Below are 20,455 nucleotides of genomic sequence, written 5' to 3'. Positions count from 1 at the left end.
TGGGGTAAAGATTAACTTTAGGGAGAGAACGCTTTGTGCTTTTAGGCAAAAGATATACAGAAGCTACGTGACTTCTGGCAGAGGAATCAAGGAGAAAGAACTATTGTTTTAGGAAGGGAGGAGAAGCAGTTTGGGGGTCATTCCTTGAACGCACCTCCCTTGTGGGGGTCTTGCAACCTCACAATCCTCACTCCACACCCCATCCATACAAAAAATAGAAAATTCAGACTATGTGCTAGTTCATGGCTATAATTCCTGCTACTCAGCCAGTGCCGAGACCACCCCACACAGCACTCTGGACCTCGTCGGTGACCTGATGCAGCTTTTCTGCCCTGAGGTGCTGCAGAGGACAGCAGTGGACAGCGTCGCACACAGAGGCGGACTGGGGGTGGTGAGGGGACCTGGCCGTTCCAGCCCGTTGCCCTTGAGGGTGACTGTGGAGCACCTTGACGTTTTTCTGAAAGTGATAGAATCTGTGCATCGAGGAATGTGGGAAATGCTAGAAGGTTCCTTCTTAGAACAACCTCTGAACCAGCAGCCCACTCTTAAATATCCTTCACTGTCAGAAATCTTTATCCTGTGTGAATGGGAAAAACATCATTTGGGACCAAGCCTGATGACATATTTTGGGGCCAAGCTGAATTCTGGTCCTAAATGGAACAAGACTGATTTCCTTGTGTGGCTCCAAAGGCAATTTTAGGAAGAAGAGTTTTTGTCATTGTTTGCACCACTGGGGTTTGTGTGTCCACACAGTGTCGGAATCACAGGAAACGCTGCTAATTCCCTGTGTCCTGCTGTTTATTGTGTGCTTTAGCTTGAAACAGTGAGTTGATATTCTAAACCCTAGACTCTTGTCGAAAGGGGCTAAGTACCCTTTCTGAGTCTCTATTTGTTGATAATATGCATTTCAAAAGTGAACATTGATGAAAAACTATTTTAAAAAATCTTTTGTAAATTGAGATGTAATTCACACACCATCCAGTTCACTGATTTAAAGTGTACAGTTGAGTGGTTTTTAGTACATTCAGAGTTGTACAAGCCTCACCAGGATCTCGTTTAGAATTGTTTTGTTACCTCAGAAAAATCTGTGCCCATGGGCAGCCACTCTCCTTTTGCTCTGCGGCCCTGGGTGGTTCAGATGACTGGAGTCACACAGTGCCTGTCCCTTCACGCAGCAGATGCTATCAGGGCTAATCCATTCGGTAGCGTGTGTGAGAACTTTGTTCCTTTGTACGCCTGAATAACACCGCCTTGTACACACAGCCTGCGATTGCTTATCCTTTCATCAGGTATGGGAATTAGGGTTGTTTCTACTTTTTGGCTATTATGAATAATGTTGCTGTGAATTTTGCTTATCATTTCTTTTGTGCAAACATATGCTTTCATTGTTCTTGATATGGTACGTGGGCTTGGAATTGCTGAGTTACACAGAAGCTCTGTTTTTAACATTTTAAGGAACTGTCAACCTGTTTTATAAAGCATTCCTGGTTTCTTTAAAAAAAATTTCTATCTCTTTATTGGTATTCTCTACTTGATATGCCATTTTCATCATACTTGGCTTTAATTCTTTTTACATAGTTTCCTTTTAAGCCTTTGGAATTTTTTTTTTTTTTTTTTTTGTGGTTTTTGGCCGGGGCTGGGTTTGAACCCACCACCTCCGGCATATGGGACTGACGCCCTACTCCTTGAGCCACAGGCGCCGCCCAAGCCTTTGGAAATATTTATAATAATCGCTTTGAAGTCTTTGTTAAATCCTACATTTGGGCACCCTGAAATAATCTTTATTGAAAGTTCCCCTATGCCAGCTGTGTTTGAGTTACACTGTCCTGTTTTGTGTCTGATAATTTTTTTGTTGTAATACATGGTAGCAACTGTGGCTGATAGTGGGACTTTTCCAGGTCACTCCAGAAAGGCAGCTCCCCAGCAGTAGCACCTGTCCAACCAGAAATCAGCACAAATGCTGCTATGAGGGGTGGCGGGTATCTTAATGTAAGTGCTGACTTCCTTAACAATTTCCTCATATCTGTTCTGGCTGTAGGATGGCTTGATAGAATCCATTTTTTGTTTGTTTGTTTGTTGAAGTTTTGGCCAGGGCCTGGTTTGAACCCACCCCCTCTGGTATATGCGATCAGCACCCTACTCCTTGAGCCACAGGCACCACCCGATAGAATCTATTTTGTTTACACTAACCATTAGTTGTTTCACATCTAGCATGTGAGCCAGAAGGGCATGCTCACAGACTTGCCTTTTTTTTTGAGATAGAGTGTTGTGGTGTCGTAGCTCACAGCAACCTCAAACTCCTGGGCTCAAGCAATCCTCCTCCTCAGACTCCCGAGTAGCTGGGGCTATAGTCGCCCATCACAACACCCAGCTAGTTTTTCTATTAATAGTAGAGAAGGGGGTAGGGCGGTGCCTGCAGCTCAAGGAGTAGGGCACTGGCTCCATATATCGGGGGTGGCAGGTTCAAGCCCGGTGCTGGCCAAGAAAAAAAAAAGAAAGAAAGAAAGAAAGAGATGGGGGTCTCACTCTGGCTCAGGCTGGTCTCTAACTGAGCTCAAGCAATCACCTGCCTCGGCCTCCCAGAGCGCTGGGACCACAGAGTGAGCCACTGTACCTGGCCCTCTGTGATATCTGCATAACAATGAAATTGCCCAGTGATGCGTTTCTCAGAATGTGTCCCTGTTGTTAGGTGAAGTGTGAGTGTGCCTGCAAACAGGGAGATGTGCAGACACAGGGAGAAGATGGTTGTCTACCAGCCAGCTATGGATTTCTGGCCTCCAGAACCATGAGAAAATAGATTTCTGCCGGTTAAACCCCCGCTTGGGGATGCTTTGCTGCAGGGGCACAAGAATCACCCTGGGGTGCAGTTCAGGTCAGGCTGCACCTTCGTCGGAGGGGTCCCCTGTTTCCCAGAGTGGCTGCCCTGGTTCAGCTCTTTGCCTGGCACTGCAGGGGTTGGGGGGCCCTTTCTCCATAAATTCACCATTTGTTCTTGTCACCAGGACTTGAACTTGCACTTCCTGGATTAATTTTTGTAACCTGACTGTCCATGTTTCTTGCCTGTTCTCAAATGGAGTTTCTTCTTGGTGATCTGTGGCTTTGCTTTCCCAATTCTGGGTCTGGGTCTGGTGCTGTCACACGTGCTGTGGACATCCTCTCCTCCCCACACCCTGCTCTTCTCTGTCCTGATGGTATCTTGTAATGGAAAGAAAATCATAATTTAACATTTCACTATTTGGATTTTTTTTGGTCTTTTCATTTATGTTTCTTGCTTCTTTGCTGGTGTTTTTAAAATTGAGATATAGGCTCTGTGCCCAAAGCTCAGTGGCTAAGGGGCTAGCCACATACACCGGGGTTGGCAGGTTTGAATCTGGCCCGGGCCTACTAAACAACAAAGACAACTACAACAAAAAAGTAGCCAGGCGTTGTGGGTGCCTGTAGTCCCAGCTACTTGGGAGGCTGAGGCAAGAGAAATCGCTTAAGCCCAGGAGTTTGACTTTGCTGTGAGCTGTGATGCCATGGTACTCTACCAAGGGTGACATAGTGAGACTCTGTCCCCCAAAAAATAAATAAATAAAATTGAGGTATGATGAACATATAGTGAAACACTGGCTCTTAAATTTAAGTACAGTTCTATGAGTGTGACAAATTTGTATGCCTGAGGGCCCTGCATCCCTGTCAAGTTAGAGGACATTCTCATCTCAAGGCGGTGTTTCCTCACACAGTGCTCCCTGTGCTGCAGAGCCTCGGTCGGGTAAGTGGAATTGAATCACTGCATATGTACATATCCTACAATCTTTAAAATTATGAGTTGATGGATATTCGGATTATTTCCCGTTGGGGGCTGTAGAAATATAGCTTCTATGGATGTATATATTTGTATACACATATTCTTTTGGTCAAATACTTAGGAGTAGAATTCCTGGGTCAAAGGCTAGATAAATGTATCCCCCACGTGGTGTTAGGAGATGGGGTCTCTCTGTTACTCAGGCTGCTCTCAAACTCCTGAGCTCAAGCAATCCTCCTGCCTCAGCCTCCCAGAGTGCTAGGATTACAAGGGTGAGCCATCGTGCCCAGCCCAGTAGTGGAAATTTTTGAGACAGAGTCTCACTCTGTTGCCCTGGGTACAGTGCTGTGATGTCATATCTCATAGCAACCTCACATTCTTGGGCTCAAGCCATCTCCTGCCTCAGCCTCCCTAGTAGCTGGGACTATAGGCACCCACCACATGCTTATCTAATTTTTTTCTATTATTTTGTAGAATGGGGTCTCCCTCTTGCTCAGGTTGGTCTTGAACTCCCGAGCTCAAGCAATCCACCATCCTTGGCCTCCCAGAGTGCTAGGATCACAGGCATGAGCCACTGTACCTGCCAAGGAAATGTTCTATAATTTGTGGTGCTGGTTACATGGGTATAAATATCTGTCAATACTTACCACATTTTTTCCTGCTGCTAAATTTGGCTAAAAGAAAAAAATTATCATATTCTAGATGGCTGCATTTTATTGTGTGTAAATTAAACCACAGTAATATTGATTTTCAGGAATATTAATGTAAATGTAATGATTTCCTTTTAGTCTTGGTTAAAACAGAAAGAAACAACCCATAAAGAGAAATAAATGATGGGAAGAGTCGAGATAGTACTTTATCGACAACATAACCTTGAGAATTCAAAGTGCTAGGTTACTTTCCTCATAGATAAATGAGACCTTATGGTGCCCTTGGGAGAACCAGGAACAAGGATCCCCGGGGACAGAGGGAGAGCGGATCCACGGACACTTCTGCTCTTGCCACCTGACAACGAGCCACATGTTGCCTGCGCCATCAGGTCAGAAATTTTAGTTTAACTTCCTGATGGTTGCATAAGCTTGTGGGACAGTTATTGTCCGTCCAATCTATAAAATAATGTTTAGCTTTGACTAAACTATGCACACTTTTGTCTGTAGAAAATGCCAGAACTCTGTGTGTCCTCTTCTCCCTGGAGGCCAGGGAGCAACTCGAGGTTTACTTCCCTCCACGCTTAGCAGTGCTCCCACTGCCTTCATGTTCAGTCCATTGCTAAAAAGTCTTAATTCTTTGAAAGTTCTTCAATGTAAATATCCAAATCCAGAGAGGTGAGTATACTCTCAGCAGAAGAGAGCAAGCCAGGGCACAGAACACTGACGGCGCTTTGTGTGGTTTAGGAATTCTGGCAGCAATCCATATGTCGGGGGGCACAAGCTGCTGCCCCCCTGCCCTCCCCCAGATCTACAGCCCTTCTTCCTCGATGGCCCTATTTTAAGCTGGGTACATAGCACACAATAAAGACTGTGTCTCAGCCTTCCTTGCAGCAAGTTTTGTCATATGACTACGTTCTAGCCAAGAGCATATAAGTAAATGTGGCAAAAAAAAAAAAAAATAACTTCTAGGAAGTGTACTTGAAGGAGAGGGTCCAAGTCTTTTTTTTTTTTTTTTTGAGACAGTCTTACTATGTGGCCCTTAGTAGAGTGCCGTGACATCACAGCTCACAGCAACCTCAAACTCTTGGGCTTGGCAGGGCGTGGTGACCTGTAATCCTAGCACTCCCGGAGACCGAGGCGGGTGGATTGCCCTGAGCTCAGAGGTTCGAGACCAACCTGAGGCAGAGTGAGACCCCCCAACCCCGTCTCTAAAAAAACAAACAAACAAAAAAAACTCTTGGGCTTAAGCAATTCTCTTGCCTCAGCCTCCCAAGTAGCTGGGACTACAAGTGCCTGCCACAACGTCCAGCTTTCTTTCTTTTTATTTTTTTTTTTGTAGTTGTCATTGTTTAGCAGGCCCGGACTGGGTTCAAACCTGTCAGCTCCAGTGTATGTGGCTGGCACCCTAGCTACTGAGCTACAGGTGCCAAGCCTAAGTCTCCTTTCTTTCTACTGGCTGGAATATAGACTAATGGCTGGATCTGGGCTGCCATATTGAGCCATGTGAATGAAAAGCCCATCCATGAAGTCCCAGGAGCCTGGACTCTAATGTCACATACTAGCCCTGGACTACCCTACCTCAATTTCTCTGGGGGTGAGAAATACAATTTTGTCTTGTCGATACTATCAATGTGTTGAATTTTGTTGTATCTCTTTGGAAAGTTTATGGGACATTTTGGACTTGGTTCCTCTGGGGGTTCTTGTCCACAGATGGCACTGGGCACTGAAAGGACGCTCACAATCTGGGGGAGATACATACTGAATGTAAACCAGGTATCTAGATTCCATCTCTGAGCAGGCAAGAGTTTGAACAGAGAGCTCTCTTCTTGCACATGCCTGGCACAGCCACTTCCATAGGAATGGAGCAGGTGGGTAGATTTAGGAAGTCTGCAATTCCAGTGCCAGCCTCCAGTGGACCATGTTCAGTGCCATGCTCCATGGGGTGACTGACTAGCACTATGTGACCCCTCCCAGTGGTCACAAGGGAGGTGGTATGTGTCCTGCCCATCTGAAGTGTGACATGTGGGAGCCATGTTCACAGGGACACCACTGGCACTCTGTCCTGCTATTTTGAGGCTCCAGGGCCCTGGAATGGCCTCCCCTTCCCATCCAATCAAGTGGAGAACAGCGAACCATTGCCGGCTGCTTGCTGAGGATTGTGAAAGGGTCATTTCTCCAGGCCCTGGTCTGGGTGTCCTGGGGAGTGCAGAAGACAGGGCCAGCTAATACACACACCTACTCCTCGCTCTGGCCACGCTCCCTACTAGGCAGCACGAATGTGGCTGTCACTGGGGACATCTTGTGCTGCTGGGTCTCTCCACCAGCCATTCCACCGAGTGCCCCACACTGCAGCCCACTGGCCCACTCCCACGCACAAATGGACAGGGTTCCAACTTCAGCAACACTGCTGGGATTCCCTCCTGGGTTAACCTCCTTAGACCTGGGCAGATTCTGAATGTGCTCCCCCTCATGGCTCCTCCCTCTGGGCACCATCTTTTCCCCTAATCACTAGCCCACACGGTTACACCTCACTTCTTTACCCCGCGCTTCCCTCACAGTAAAGCCGGGTCTTGCCGCAGCCACACCTGCCCACTCAGAGCTAGCCTCCCTGTTCCCTGCTGCCTCCGCCAGGCCACTCCGGTCTGAATTTACTTTCTTTCCCCTCCCCCGCCCCGTGGTTTCTCCAGGCCTGGCTCAGGCGCCTCTCGGGCCCGCCCCCGTCCTCTTGGTCCTGTTGGTCGGGAAGACCCCTCCATGCTACATGGTGCACCGTCAAAAGCCTCCCAGGGGAAGAAGATGGGTTCGGGACCGCCAGAGCCCCGCGAGAGTGGTGCGTAACGCTGGCGGGGAGAGTCTGGTCCATGGGTGTTCCCGGCAGAGCCGAGTGGGTGGGGCTCGTCGCACGTAACCCCTGGAAAAGTGCGCCCGGCCTGAGGGCGCAGTGTGGCCTGCGGCCACCGGGAGGCAGCACAGCCGCGCCCCGGGTCGGCCCCGCTCTCCTCTCTCCCGGGGCAGCTGCGGGGACCCCGCTGTCCAGTCTGCCCGCCGCCCCAGCGGTCCGAGGCGTGTTCCTGGGTTTGAGGGAGGATTCCCGGTCAGGGGAGGAAGCGCGCCCGAGTCTGGACAGGGTTGGAGATTCAGGCCCCAGAGAGCTAAGCTCGCGTCCCTCCCTCCCCCACCCCGGCCTGGACCCAGTGTGGTGAGCGCCTGGGCAGGGCGGCTGGGAGCCCACAGCGCGCCGCTCGCCCGTCCACTCCTGGCTTCTCGCCTGGCCCCGCCCCTTCCCGGTATCGCTGAGGCCTGGGTTCTCAGACTGGAGGGTGGGGCTCCCGCCGGAGGTCTGCAGCACGTCCAACAACGCAGGCCCCGGGCGGGCCGGAGTGTCTGGCGTCCGTTTCCACTCCCACTTCCAGCCCACTCGTGAGGGGCGCGCTGGAGCCCCACGCGATGTGGTGTTTGGGCGACGGGGCGGGGTCCTCCATAAAGAGGGGCGGGTCCCAGGCCGCGACCCCAGAACGGACGACAGCTGGTCTCTGCCCCTCAATACGCTCCTGGGTGTGGGTGAGCGGCGCCCAGAGCCGAGGGTGGGGGCAGCCTCGGCCCTATCCGGGTGCACAGACCTGTCCCACTCTGCGCCCGTCGGGCGCGGTCAGGCGGGCCCCAAAGGTCCCGGCTGGTTTTGACTGCAAAGATCGGGCTTTGTGGGCACCTGTCTCCCACCCTTGGCGTGTTCCTGGTGTGCTCCGCTCCTCCCCTCTCCCCCCTCCCCGCCCTCATTAGCATAGCAGCTGCTCGCCGAGCCCGACGGCGCAGAGGAAAAGGGCAGAGGCCTCGGGAATGAATGGGGCCGCGGTTTTGCGGGGGGGGGGGGAGGGGAGGAAAGACCGACAGCCCGCCAGACGGTCGGAAGGAAAGCCAAGGAGAAGAAAGCGCCGGATGGGTGGGGAGTGCGGGGGGAACGGGTCGGATTGGTGGAGTGTGCAGGAGGTGGGCGAGGGCGGCCTCAGCACACCCAGGAGGGGCTGCGCTGGCGGCCCTGAAGGAGCAGTGCAGAGGTTCCCAGGCTTCCGACAGTCCTCTCCTGTGGCCTGCGCCCTCACATTCAGGCCTCCGGCGTTGTTCCCGGCTGTCCCACGGCCTCTTTTCCTGTCTTTCAAGCCCAGGGGGATGCCCACCTCCTCCTGGCAGCCGGCAGCTTTGCTGGCCTTCCTCGTGGTCTGAGGGTGGTCTGTGTATCCGCTTTTGGTCCTTCCTTGTGTTGAGCTACAGGCCCTGGGGGACAGACCTCAGCTGGTAGCTGCTTCCTTCTCTTCCTTCTTTGCACATCAACTCCCTGACTTCCAAATCCTTCCCTCTCCACTCTGGCTGGCTGTGTCCTGGCTCCCTCACCTGCTGGCTTTGCTCTTTCTAGCTGACCATCCTCCTACATTTCCTGGTCTCTCTGTGGTATCTGTCTGTTCCAATAGTAAATGCTTCCAGCGTCCAGCTGAGGTCAGATCAGAGAGACAGACAGTTGGACAGGAGCCCAGCACCCTCCTGGCAAGGAAGTGGGGGCAGGCCCTGACCTTGCCTGGTCTGTCTCCTTTCTCTCAGGGTTTCCCGGTGGCCCAGTCCCCTGCCTGAAGCCCCCTTAACCAATGGGTCTTTTCTCTGCTTTCTGGCTGGGACCCTGCAGTGCACTTCTACAGGTCTGGAAGAGAGCACAGGCTGGGTCACCTATCCCCTTTTTCTTAACCTGGCCACAAAGAGGCCTGCCTGAGGAGGGGTGGTGGGGACTCCAAGCAACCCCACTGGCCAGTATATGCCAATATTTGCTAATTGCCCAACACAGTGAGCAGTTTGTTGAGCACAGGCCCTGGAGGAGCCCAGAGAGCAAGGCCTTCCTCCTCTTTGCCCCCAGGATCCAGCTACCCCTCTTCCCTTGTGCAGGCACATGCTTGTCGCCATTCTCAGCCCACACTTGCTCAGCTAGCTTTCTGCTCCATGGAGTTGCTTGGTCTAGCAATGTGCTGCTCAGAATGCTTCCCTAAGGACATCCTCAGTCTGTCCTTCTAGTCTCCGGACTCCCAGGCCCTCCAGGCTGGGATTTCCTTTGCAACTCTGACCCCACAAGGTGGTGGGTGTCAGAGTGTGTGCCTGCCTGTTTCCCAGGGCTCTGTCTTATGAAGGGAGGCTGTGTGTCCTTGGCCACACCCCAGTCCTTCCCCAGACAGGCTTGTTAATGTACACAGCACCTAAAGAGAAAGAATTGCTTCTACCACCTCTCCTTAGCTTCCAGGGAGGCCACCTGGCAAGCCTCCATTTTGTTCACACTGGAGAAAAAACTGTCTGACCAGAGAGCAGCACAAGATCTTTCTCTATCAAATGTGTCCCTCAGAAGAGAGAATTTAAGGGAGCCACAGATCCTATCCTGGGTGGCAGCCACATGCTTGGAAAGCTGACAGTGCCAGCCCAGGCCTCTTTCTACAGTGGGAGAACATAAGGGTACTGCAGGGGCCACAGGTGACTGGAACCTCATCCACCTGCAGACTAATGCCAGGAAGAGATGCTACCTTTGGTTTCCTGACAGCACTGAGGGGAAATGGAGGCATAGACCAGCATACCCTGGGTGGCCTGACTTCATTCTTCAGATGCCCTGATCATGTCCAAGTTCCCGTGGCCACTCTCCTTCACATGGCTGGGCCTCCTGGAGCTGACCCAAGGCAGAACCTCCCAAGGCTTCAGGGGGCTGGGTAAAGTCTTCCTATGCGAAATCTGTGAGACAGAAAATTCTTGTTTAACTGAAAGAGGATGTACCTGGAAAATGGTTAAGGGTAGAAAAGGGAGGAGAGACAAAATAGGAACATGAAACATAGGGGGCTTCTATCAAGGAAGAGACAGAGCTTAGGCATGGATGCCCTGGGCACCCCTCAGAGGGTCTGGAAGCATTATGAAAAGTCCTTACCTTGTAACTCAGTTTGCCCTGCTCCAAGTTCTCCTCTTTGTAGGCTGCTGTTGCTGGTGGCAGGACAGGGCCCAGACAGACACCTGGTTCACGTGGGAATGCTCAAGTCTAGCTCAGAACCTGGGCTGGCCTCCAGAGCTGGAACAAACCAGCCTCCAGGGGCCTATTCTCAGGAGTTAACAATTGTTTCCCCCAATTTTAAAGATACCCCTTCTGTGCAGCAGGTGGTGCTCCATTAGCATGAACCTACAGCAGCATTGGGGACATGGAGAGAGGCCTGCTCCTCGGGACTACTTCAGTGTCTCAGGCTGGGTGAGTGGTGGGAAAAGCTTCAAGCAGGACTTTCCACAAAGAGATTTCAGCTGCTTTGCCAGATAATGGAGCTATGACACAAGCTCTGGGTGCTCTCATGGTGGTGAGTCTCCCAAGTGGAATGAGGCAGCCCTGGGTCCTCCCATGTCCTCTGCAAGCCAAGTTTGGTTGGGCTGTTGCACAGGGTTGGGAGCCAGTTGACTCGGCTCTGTCTCCAGGTGAACCCAAGCCGTTGTGTAGACATCACCCATAGCCAGCCTGCTGCAGCCTCACTCCCCAGGGGTGTCTACTACTCATGCTAAGATCAAGAAGTACCAACAAACATTTTTAATATAAAAAGATCAATGAAAAATTTATTTGTAAATTTTTCATGCTGGGCTACAAGTCTATATCGTACACTCAGGAATGTGCTGCACAGACTTTATCCAGTTAGAAGTGATCATACCATGACCCACACACAGCTTTGATATAAGCCTAGAAAGTCTTAACATTAATTAACATAATTAAAAAGGTATTTGCATCTAGGAAAAAATATACAGAACTCCTTGTGGAGCAATCTGTGCCTCAGTTTCAATGTCTGCTTGTCTCACTGACATTATCAATATATTCTTCTCACACAGTCTTACACAAAGCCACAGATGACAGCGAGTGTGACCAGATACGCACAAAGGGCCTCCACCCACCTGTGTCCTCAAGTGCTCCCCATTTTTGCACGAAGGGTCAGCAGCACTTCTACAACGGGAAACCTCATTTAAATTTGAATAATTCAGCCTCCCTTTTATTTCTCAAGATCAAAACAAGAAGGGGTGTGGGGTTGCATAGAAAATTGGAACCACAGAAACCAGGAAGGGCGCCTTTCAGAAAGGACAGAAAAAGTGACGCAGGAGAGCCTCCCTCTACCCCCACAGCCCTTCACCCATGGCAAGATTTTCGGATTCGAATCCAGTCGAAGCTCCTGGAGTCTGAAGAGGGTCAAACGGTCCTTCAGTTCACTCAGCAATTAGCACAAGAGATTCACAGTCTTATAGGTATTTTATAAAAATATAAATATGGGTACACTCTGTTGCCTTCACAACGCTGGATACAAAGCCCTTTAAAATGGGGTTTATAAACAAGCCTCAAAAAATATACCTAAAACTTGGCTTAAAATATGTTAATATTTTATATTCTGTCATAAATGTTATGACATTTAATCGTGGCAATCCATTTACTTTTTAAAAAAGTGTGCAACCGACTGTTAACTATGACAGAACGCACTAGAAAAGGTGGCCTCCCCTCATCCCCGCCCCACGAGTGCCAGCGGGCTTCCAGGCTGCCGCGGAAACTTTGCAAAACCAGCCGGATAGGGGACGGTGGCCTCTCCCAGGAGCGGAGGGGAGGGAGGCCCTGAGGCTTCCCGGACTCCCGTGAAATGGGGGAAAGAGGGCAGAGATCTGGGGAGGATCGGGAGCTGGGAGGGTGGGGGAGGACTGCACGGGAAACCCTTCAGGCTGGGCGGTGTTTTCAGTGCAACCAAGAAATGGTAGACTCAAGTTTTCAGCGTTAAGACTAGAAAAAAAATATGCATCTTTCCCCCATAACCACATTGACCACGCACAATATTTTCCGAACAAAAAGACAGGCGCACAAACTTCACCCACAAATATACATACACAGATAAATAGTTTAGAACACCAAGAGCATTGGAGCGTCTCCTCGCGGCAGCCGGCGTCTGCACTCCTGCAGCGGGCAGGTTCCGGGTTCGCCGTCCCCCACGCCGCCCGCTTTTCACCTTCGGGAGAAAACATTCGAGTAGAGGATCCGGTATCTCGGGATTCCGCACTTGTTAGTAGCGAGACTCAAATTTCAAACGGGCTGGAGCCTGCGCCCCGCCCCCAACCCCGGAGCAGGGGGTTGGCGGCCGTGGGAAGGCGCTCCGGCGTGGCCGGGACTGCCGCTGGGAGGCGCTCAGCTGGCGGAGGTGCCGGACCCCGGGCCGCGGCCGCTGAGGGCCCAGCGCAGGGCTCCTGGATGGGCTGGCGACGCTGGCGCACACCGAGGTAGTTGGCGGGAAGGTACAGCAGAGACGACACGGGCGCGGGGCCGGATTCCAGGGTCCTGTCAGGCATCACCGGCCGCTGGCTGCGTACTTGGCCTTGGTGATGAGATAGAGCACGATGTCTTGGTGGCCGCCGAACGCGGCAATGTGCAGTGCACTCCAGCCGTCGCGGTTGGCCAGGCGGATGTCGGCACCGAACTTGACCAGCAGCTTCACGAGCTCCAGGTTGCCGTCGATGACCGACTGGTGCAGTGCCGTTTGGCCCTCGGGCCCGAACGAATTCACATTGAATTCGCAGTTGGTCATATTCTGCAATAGCGACTGCAGCTCCTGCGTGTTGCCCTTGCGTACGGCCTCCTGGAAGATGCGCTGCGTCTGGGGCGCAGAGCAGGTGGACAGCTCGGCCTGGCTCATGCTGCCGCCGGGCGCCGGCCGCGGGCTGGGCCGGGGCTCAGCGCGGGCGGCGGCTGCGGCGACGGCCCCCGGCTTTCTCGGGGCGCGCCTCGGTACATGGAGGGCGCGGCGCCCCCAGGCCCCGCACGTCGCCCCTGGGCGCTCCGGGCGCTCGGGGCCGGGGGCCGCCGCCGAGGGGCCCCCGCCGCATCCAGCCGCGCCCAGGTGGGCGACGGGGACGGCCTCTGCGTTCGTGGGGACCGGGCCCGGCCGGGAACTACGGTACCGCACGACCCCGGTCCCTTGCTGGGTTCGGCCGCAGTTCCCAGACCTACCCCCACACACCGCTGCACTCCCTCGCCGGCCGTTCCCGGGCGCCTTTTAGCTTCCTTATATTTGCATAACAATAGAGTCTTCGTGACGCGTTCTCCAGAGGCTGGGTGATTGGGTCGCACCCACGTGGGGGCGGGGAGTAGGCGGTGTTAAGGTGGGGCGTGCTCCGGTGGCTGAGCGCTTCACCGCCAGGGTAGCTACTAGCTGGCAGCGCCAGGGCGGGGTGGCCAATTGGCCACCGGGCGTCCTAGTTCCGCCGCCGCCGCTGCTATCCGCGCACACCCGGGCCCTCTGCTCCTCTTCGCTGTGGTACCGTCCACTTCCCCTCCGGCCAGCGGGGGAAATCCAAGCTCCCTGTTTAGCCAGACCCAGGCCCGCACCCTGGCCCCAAGTGCGTCCACCAGGGGGACCCGAGGGAAATCTCTCCTGGGTGGGGGTTTGAGGGCATCTCAGACACAAAGGGTTGGGGCAGAGACCTGGCTGAATTGAGAGGCGCGCGCAGCAAGACGGGTCCAGCCTGGGTCCTGTGGGCTCCCTGTCCACTCATGTGACAACTCCACCAACAGCTCGGGCATGTGGCCGTCAGCCATACAGGTCCTTCCCACGCGAGGGCGGCTTCTCTGGCGCTTTCCTTGGCCTTGTTTGCTCCCCACCTTCCTGACATCCGGACCCCCCAAGCCTGCCCCGAGGTCCTACTCTCCTCTCCAGATGAAGCCCAGGGCTGGGAGCTTCACAGTGGGTGGGTCAGTTGGTCATGGACCTTAGGGCCTAGCCCTCAATATCTCCAAACTCCCCACCCCCAGCATGGATGGGCACATCCCCAGCCAAATGACCATGCTCTCCATAACGCCACAAGGACTTCCCTGCAAACAGGACTTCCCTGCAAGGGATTCCGAAATGACTCATTTCCAAACTGTAAAACCCATTTTTTATTGACCATTCGAAAAGTGACCGCAAGGCACCAGCACTGGGAGGCAGGCCACACTTCTTCCTTAAGATTTTACAGTTTGCAGCTCTGCTGCTGTGGTCGCTGGAAATTAAGGAGGAATTATTCTCAGACCCAGCAGAACAGGAGGCTGGGCACGCTGGGACTTGAATTCCTTCTGAAGCCAGAATTCCTTCTGAAGACAGACCGGAATTAGCAGGCAGCTCCAGCCTCAGGGAAGACCACCCTGCCAGGTCATGCCTGAGGACAGGCAGTAGGGCTCCTGTGGGTGTCTGCCCCATACCCTGAATCTGGCTACCACAATGGGTGTACCCGACCCTGCTCTGTGCTGTGGGAGGGGTCACAGCCAAACTGGCAGGAAAAACTGGGCAAGCCCACTCTGGGACTGGCCCTGTCTGGTTTGAGCAGGGCCACACTCCCCTCAGTCCTCCTGAAGGCCTGGGAACTTGAGTCCCCTGAGTGGGCAACTTGGAGCTCGCTCTGGGTTTCCTGAGGCCTGGTTAGTTCTGCTCGGGCCTGCTCCTCTGGGCCTCATGGGTTCTCCTAGGAGCTCTTGAGGCATGGTGTGGAGGGTTCTTTCCCAGTGCAAGTGCAAAATGTTGATGCTCAGGTGGGGACATTTACATCACAAAATAGCCCCTAGCAGAGCAGAGATGGGGGCCCAGGTTGCCCTTCTGCTGCACACTGCTCCCTGATGCTGGCCACAGCACAGAACACCATGCAGGAACAGGGCTGGGAGTGGAGAAGGAGTGCCCCAGAACACAGGAGGCAGGAGCTCACCCTGGTCAGTTGTATTTTTTATGCATCTGTCCAGGGCCAGTCATGCTAGACTGGCTGGAGGTGTTGGACATGGGTGGGGTGGGCAGAGCTCTCAGCTCTCGGCAGGCACAGGACTGTACCCTGGGAGATGGCCCAGCCCAGGTGGTCTCAAACCTGACCTGGTGAAGGGCATCTGGAAACTGTGGGCTGGGGCAGAGCTTGGGAGAATCTACCAACATCCATGGCAAGCAGGCAGACAAAGGGGCCCTGTGTAGACTCACTGTGGGAACTTGAGGCCCTGCCACAGGCCGTGAAATTAGTAGCAGCTCCTGGAGAGGGATGACGGCTCGGGTGCCCCTGGCGGGGATAGCATGACTAGTGAAGTGGCCCTGCCCTGGTGGGCACCTATCAGACTGACTAATCCTGGCCCAGAGTTAAGTCAGGCAGATGTGGCTGTGGCCCAAGCCCTGTGCCTGGGCTCATCTGAGGACCACACTGCTCATGTGGGGGAGCTGGGGATGCCTGGGCTTGGGCCCCTACCCTGTGGCTGTAAAGGACAGTTCTGCTCAGTAACTCACCCCACATCCTGTACCCCTGAAGCTCCCCTGTTTCAGTTTGGGTTGGGGCACTGGCTCCTAGTCCACTTCCTAAATGTTTGCTGAAGGACACATCCAAAAGGTGGACATTTGTTCTAAGTGCTGTAGGAGGGAGAGAGGGGTGGAATCCACTGTGAGCCAGGGTCCTTTCTAGGGTTGGGTGGTGTTTCTATCTCTTGGGAATATTGTCATCACCTGCTGTCTGTGAGCTGCTGATCTAGGATCTGGGGAGATAGTCCCAACCTTGACCGTGGCCTTTCTCCCTGGCCTGGTCCTAAAGATGCTGGCCCAGGGGCCTCTGCCTGCCACCCCCAGCGATGGGGGCCCTCACTCCCTACAGGCTCAGAGCAGTGGGCAATGTGGGGAGGGAGGTCTGGGTAGGGCAGACCGGGTGTCCTAGGAGGGCCTGGGGAGGACAGGACAGAAGGGGCAGCTGGCCAGAACTGGGCTGAGGCCTGCTGCCACCTTAAAGGAACTAAGCAGGAGAGGGAGGGCTGCTGGCAGTGGGGGCGGGGCTTTTAGCTAATTCATTAAAATGTGTCGGGGAGCGTGGGAAAGAGGAGAGTGTTTCTTCCCAGCAGCCCAGACACCTGGTAGAAGGCCTGAGAGAGGATAGAGATCAAATAACAAACACTCAGCCCAGGCCAGCGGTTGGCCTGAGTGGAGGAAGGACGCCCTGGGCAGGAACTGCCGCAGACAATTGTTGTGACCAGTGGCTCCTGTCCGCTGGGCTATGCTTGGGGCACAGCCTGGCACTAGGGACCACAGCTCACCCTGTCAGCCCAATGTCTGTCCCTTAGCCCAGGAAGAGGCCTGATGCTGACTGAGTCCATTAACTGTCCCCAGGGCTAGGAAGGCACTTTGGAGTCAGACCCCAGTGCCCCCAGGCTTGGTTCCAACACCTGGACCTAGGGTGGGGACCCAAGCAGGAGACCTTGGATGGAGGTGTCTGTGCCAGGGTAAGCCCTGTGCTAGGTGGCAGAGGGGATATGGAAGGCAGGACCACAACCCTGCACCGTAACTATGCGTGTTGGGGAGGGCAGAACCGGCCAGACCTAACTAGGTCCCCCACAGCCTTTTGGCTCAGTGTCTGTCTGTCCAGAGCCAGGAGCTATTCTCAGTTTCAGTTGGGAACCAAGTCTCCAGGATGTGGCCAGGCTGGGCCCAGAGTAGGCACCCTCAGCTGCTTGCTCTTATTCCTAGCAAGTAGAAGTATGGTCAGAGGCTGTCACCCCAAGACTGTCCATGAAGCTGGGGGTCTCCCTCCCGGAAGCAGCAGCCCAGCCCCAAGGGTCCTGACCCTCTGGTGCAGTCCTGCTGGCTCTTCTCACCCTGACACCCCTGCTTGACCCTCAGGCTCAGGCCCAGAAGGAGTGGAGAGCTGGCTGACTTGGGCCTTCCCCACTGTGAAATGGCCTTTGCACCTGGAGCCTTCCCACCCAGGGCCTACACACGGGGGTAGGGGGGTGGGGGAGAGGGCTTGCACCTGGGGCCTGCAGGTGCTCCTTGCCCTTGGCTAAGGCAGCTGCTCCTCCCTGGCCCACAGGACCCTGATGCCTGAGGCTTCTGCCTGGGCTACTCAGCCAAATCTGAGCTGATTTCCGCTCCAGGCAGGAAGGAGAGGAAAGGGATGTGAGGGGAGGGGCGCATTCCTGGGGGTGAGCAAGGAGGAGGTAGGGATCACAAGTAGAAGTCTGGGCCCAGGTCAGGACTTTTAGAAGCCCCCCTTGGATCCTCCCCCTCCCCCCTTCATACCCCCACCTGATACTGTACCCTCAGAGCCTCCAAGGTAGTGGCTGCCTCAGCCTTAGCTTCCTCCCAGGCAGGGGCAGCAGCAGCAGCTACCTACCTGCAGGCAGATGCCAGTGCTTGTGGCCGGCACCAGGTGCCTCCAGCAGGGCTATGGTTGCTGCTCTCCCCCCCATAGTAGCCACCCAGCCCTGATAGGGGTGAAGGAGAGGCCTCTCAGGTCAACCCCAGCCCAAGGCCCGAGCATGCTGTGAAACCCTATCTTCACCTGACAGCTGCCTCGTCATCCCTGGTGGCTGCTGGGCATGGGTAGGAGCTCAGTGCTAAAGAGACAAGTGAGTCGGGGCGGCGCCTGTGGCTCAGTGAGTAGGGTGCCGGCCCCATATGCCGAGGGTGGCGGGTTCAAACCCAGCCCCGGCCAAACTGCAACCAAAAAATAGCTGGGTGTTGTGGCGGGTGCCTGTAGTCCCAGCTGCTCAGGAGGCTGAGGCAAGAGAATCGCGTAAGCCCAAGAGTTAGAGGTTGCTGTGAGCCGTGTGACGCCACGGCACTCTACCCGAGGGCGGTACAGTGAGACTCTGTCTGTACAAAAAAAAAAAAAAAAGAGACAAGTGAGTCCATGGTCACTGGCATTTCCCACTTCGCCGCTGGCTGGACTGGGTACTCAGATCGATATGGTGTGGAGAAGGCACCCTTCAGGACTTCCCAGAAGTGCCCCAGCATAACTCGCCAGGACCCCCTCCAGCTGCAGTCAAGTGCCAGTGCCCAGTGTGGCCAGTGTCCTGGCCTGCAGGTCCACTGCCTCCTGCTAGCTGGACCCCTAGATAGAAGCAACCACCCTGACCCCTCAGCTGTGGGAGTGCAGCCTCCACCCTGCCCTGGTGCAGTGTCCCACAGCTCCCCTCCTGCTTCCTTGTCCACAGTTCTCAACTCCCTCCTCCAAGCAAGTATTTTCCTTTCCGAGGGCCGGGATCCCTGGCACTCTCTCTTCTCAGTCCTCTCTGGCCATGCCTCTTGCCCTGTGGTCCTCAGGATACAACCCCTCAGAGCCCCCTGTCTTGGGGCAGCTGTGTCCTTGGTGGGTGGTCCCAGGGCCCTAGGGGCTCCCTTGTACCCTCAGTGTGGTGGCCTTGTCACCTGTCATCAATTGAGGATGACAGCAGATCCTGGGACTGTCCCAGGGATGGGGCTTGGCAGCCACCAGTGCCCCCACACAGCCATGATCACAGTCACTGTCACCTCCAGATGTCCAACCTCTCCCCCATCCCCAGTGGAGAGGGCAGGGGGCCAAGAGGTACCCACCCAGGCCCCTCCCTTGGGAACTCACACCTTGGGCCGTACTTGGGGCTCAAAGGTCCCTGGGAAACATTTTCTGGGAGCAGAGATCTGCCGATTAGGGCTCTGGGGGCCTGAGAACCAGCGGGGGAGGGGGGCCCATGTGGGTGATGAGCAGATAAGCCTCCTGCCAACAAGCAGTTTCGAAATCAGCCAGCTCCAGTGTGGGCAGGGCCTGGGGCCTCGGGGCTCAGAGGACCCAGAGAAGCTGGGGAGGGGGGTCTTCTGATCCCTGAGAGAGGATCCCCCCACCAACAGCACAGAGCCAACAGGCTGGGTGCAGACACCAAGGGGTCATTGCAGGTCTGAGGGCCTCGATGGCCACCAGAGTGTTGGCCAACATGTGGGAGAGGCATCCTCTCCATCCCTACTGACCCTCCTAATTTGCTTGGCAAACATTTTTCTACAGATGGCTCCGGATTAACTGTGACCTGAGTATGAATGGCTGAGGCCCCCACCCAAGCCCTCTGCTCCTCCCTGGAGCCCAGGAGGCTGTGACCTCCGTCTGGCATCCCTGACCCCCTGCCTGTCTGGCCCCAGCTCTTGTTCTGCAGCCCTGTGACACCAGACGCCCACTGCCCAGGGTAAGTGGAAACCCTGGGTAGGGCCTCAGAGGCTGGGGATCTGGGCCCAGTGGCTCTAGCATGGCTCATATCCTGCCCCTCACACCTGGTCAGTGTTCAGAGTGGCCAGCCCATGTGTGGGTGGCCCATGTTCTGCCTCAAATCTCAGAGGGGCAAGACAGGCAGCTTTGGCTGGGGGGCAGGATTGGAGCACTCTGGCGAACCTGGATTGTGTAATGGCACTAGCCCCATGCAAGGGCCCCAGGGGGCCAGTGCCTACTTTTAGGACCCAGGCTCTAGCCAGGGCTGGGTTTGTGTGTGCAGCTGGGGGTGGAGGCTTGAGGTCAGGGCACCACCTCTCGCTCTCCTATCTCCCATGTGTGCTCTGCCAGCCACTCTCAGTGATAGACTCCCCCTGTCCTCCCACCCTGGCTCTGACTGACCCCACAAGGGGGTTCCAAGACGCCCTTTATTCCCTACTGTCCCCTTAACTCTCATCCCTGACCTCCACTGAGAAGAGCCAGGAGCCTGGGGAGGAGCGGTTGCTCTCCTGGGGAACCGGGGGCCCACCCTTCACCAGCCCCTCTCTAGAAGCCCTCTTTCTGATTTTACAAATAGGGAAACTGAGGCTGATGCCTTCACGTGGGGGGTGGTGGACATGGGTGTCAGCTAGCGCTCACCATGTGGTACATGTAGGGCAGTGCAGCCAGCAGCTGTGCAGGGTTCACTGGAGAGAGGGTGGTGGGTACCCCAGAGGGGCACTGAGGACCCAAATGTCCTGGCCTCCCGGGCCGACATTCTGTGCCTACCATTTCATAGAAGGAGCAGAAGCCACTGGGTTCTGACCCTGGCTGTGAGTGTTCTTCCATCTGCTATCTACCACCCTCTGCTGAGGAAGACCCTTCCCAGGCCCTAAGGACCCAGTGTCTGATCCCCAGGAACACACTTGCTTTTACTACTGGAGCCTTCCTGCTGGCCACTGAGCTACAAGAGCTGCTTTACCATGTCCTTGGAGACCTTTGGGTACTGGTCACAGTCATGGGCTGAGAG

At 54.8% G+C, this 20,455-nt stretch overlaps 1 protein-coding gene across 1 annotated transcript; it reads right to left on the bottom strand.

The window, feature by feature from the left end:
* Positions 1–11,017: 11,017 nt before the first annotated feature.
* On the bottom strand, positions 11,018–13,149 carry NRARP (NOTCH regulated ankyrin repeat protein). Its single transcript, XM_053556649.1, has one exon. It carries the CDS (start codon positions 13,143–13,145, stop codon positions 12,801–12,803), a length of 345 nt encoding a protein of 114 aa, XP_053412624.1. The 5' UTR covers positions 13,146–13,149; the 3' UTR covers positions 11,018–12,800.
* Between the last annotated feature and the right edge of the window lie 7,306 nt (positions 13,150–20,455).

Source organism: Nycticebus coucang, chromosome 2, assembly GCF_027406575.1.
Source record: "Nycticebus coucang isolate mNycCou1 chromosome 2, mNycCou1.pri, whole genome shotgun sequence".
NCBI lineage: Eukaryota > Metazoa > Chordata > Mammalia > Primates > Lorisidae > Nycticebus > Nycticebus coucang.
Note: the sequence above shows the minus strand (reverse complement) of the source record. Positions and strands in the feature narration are given on the sequence as shown.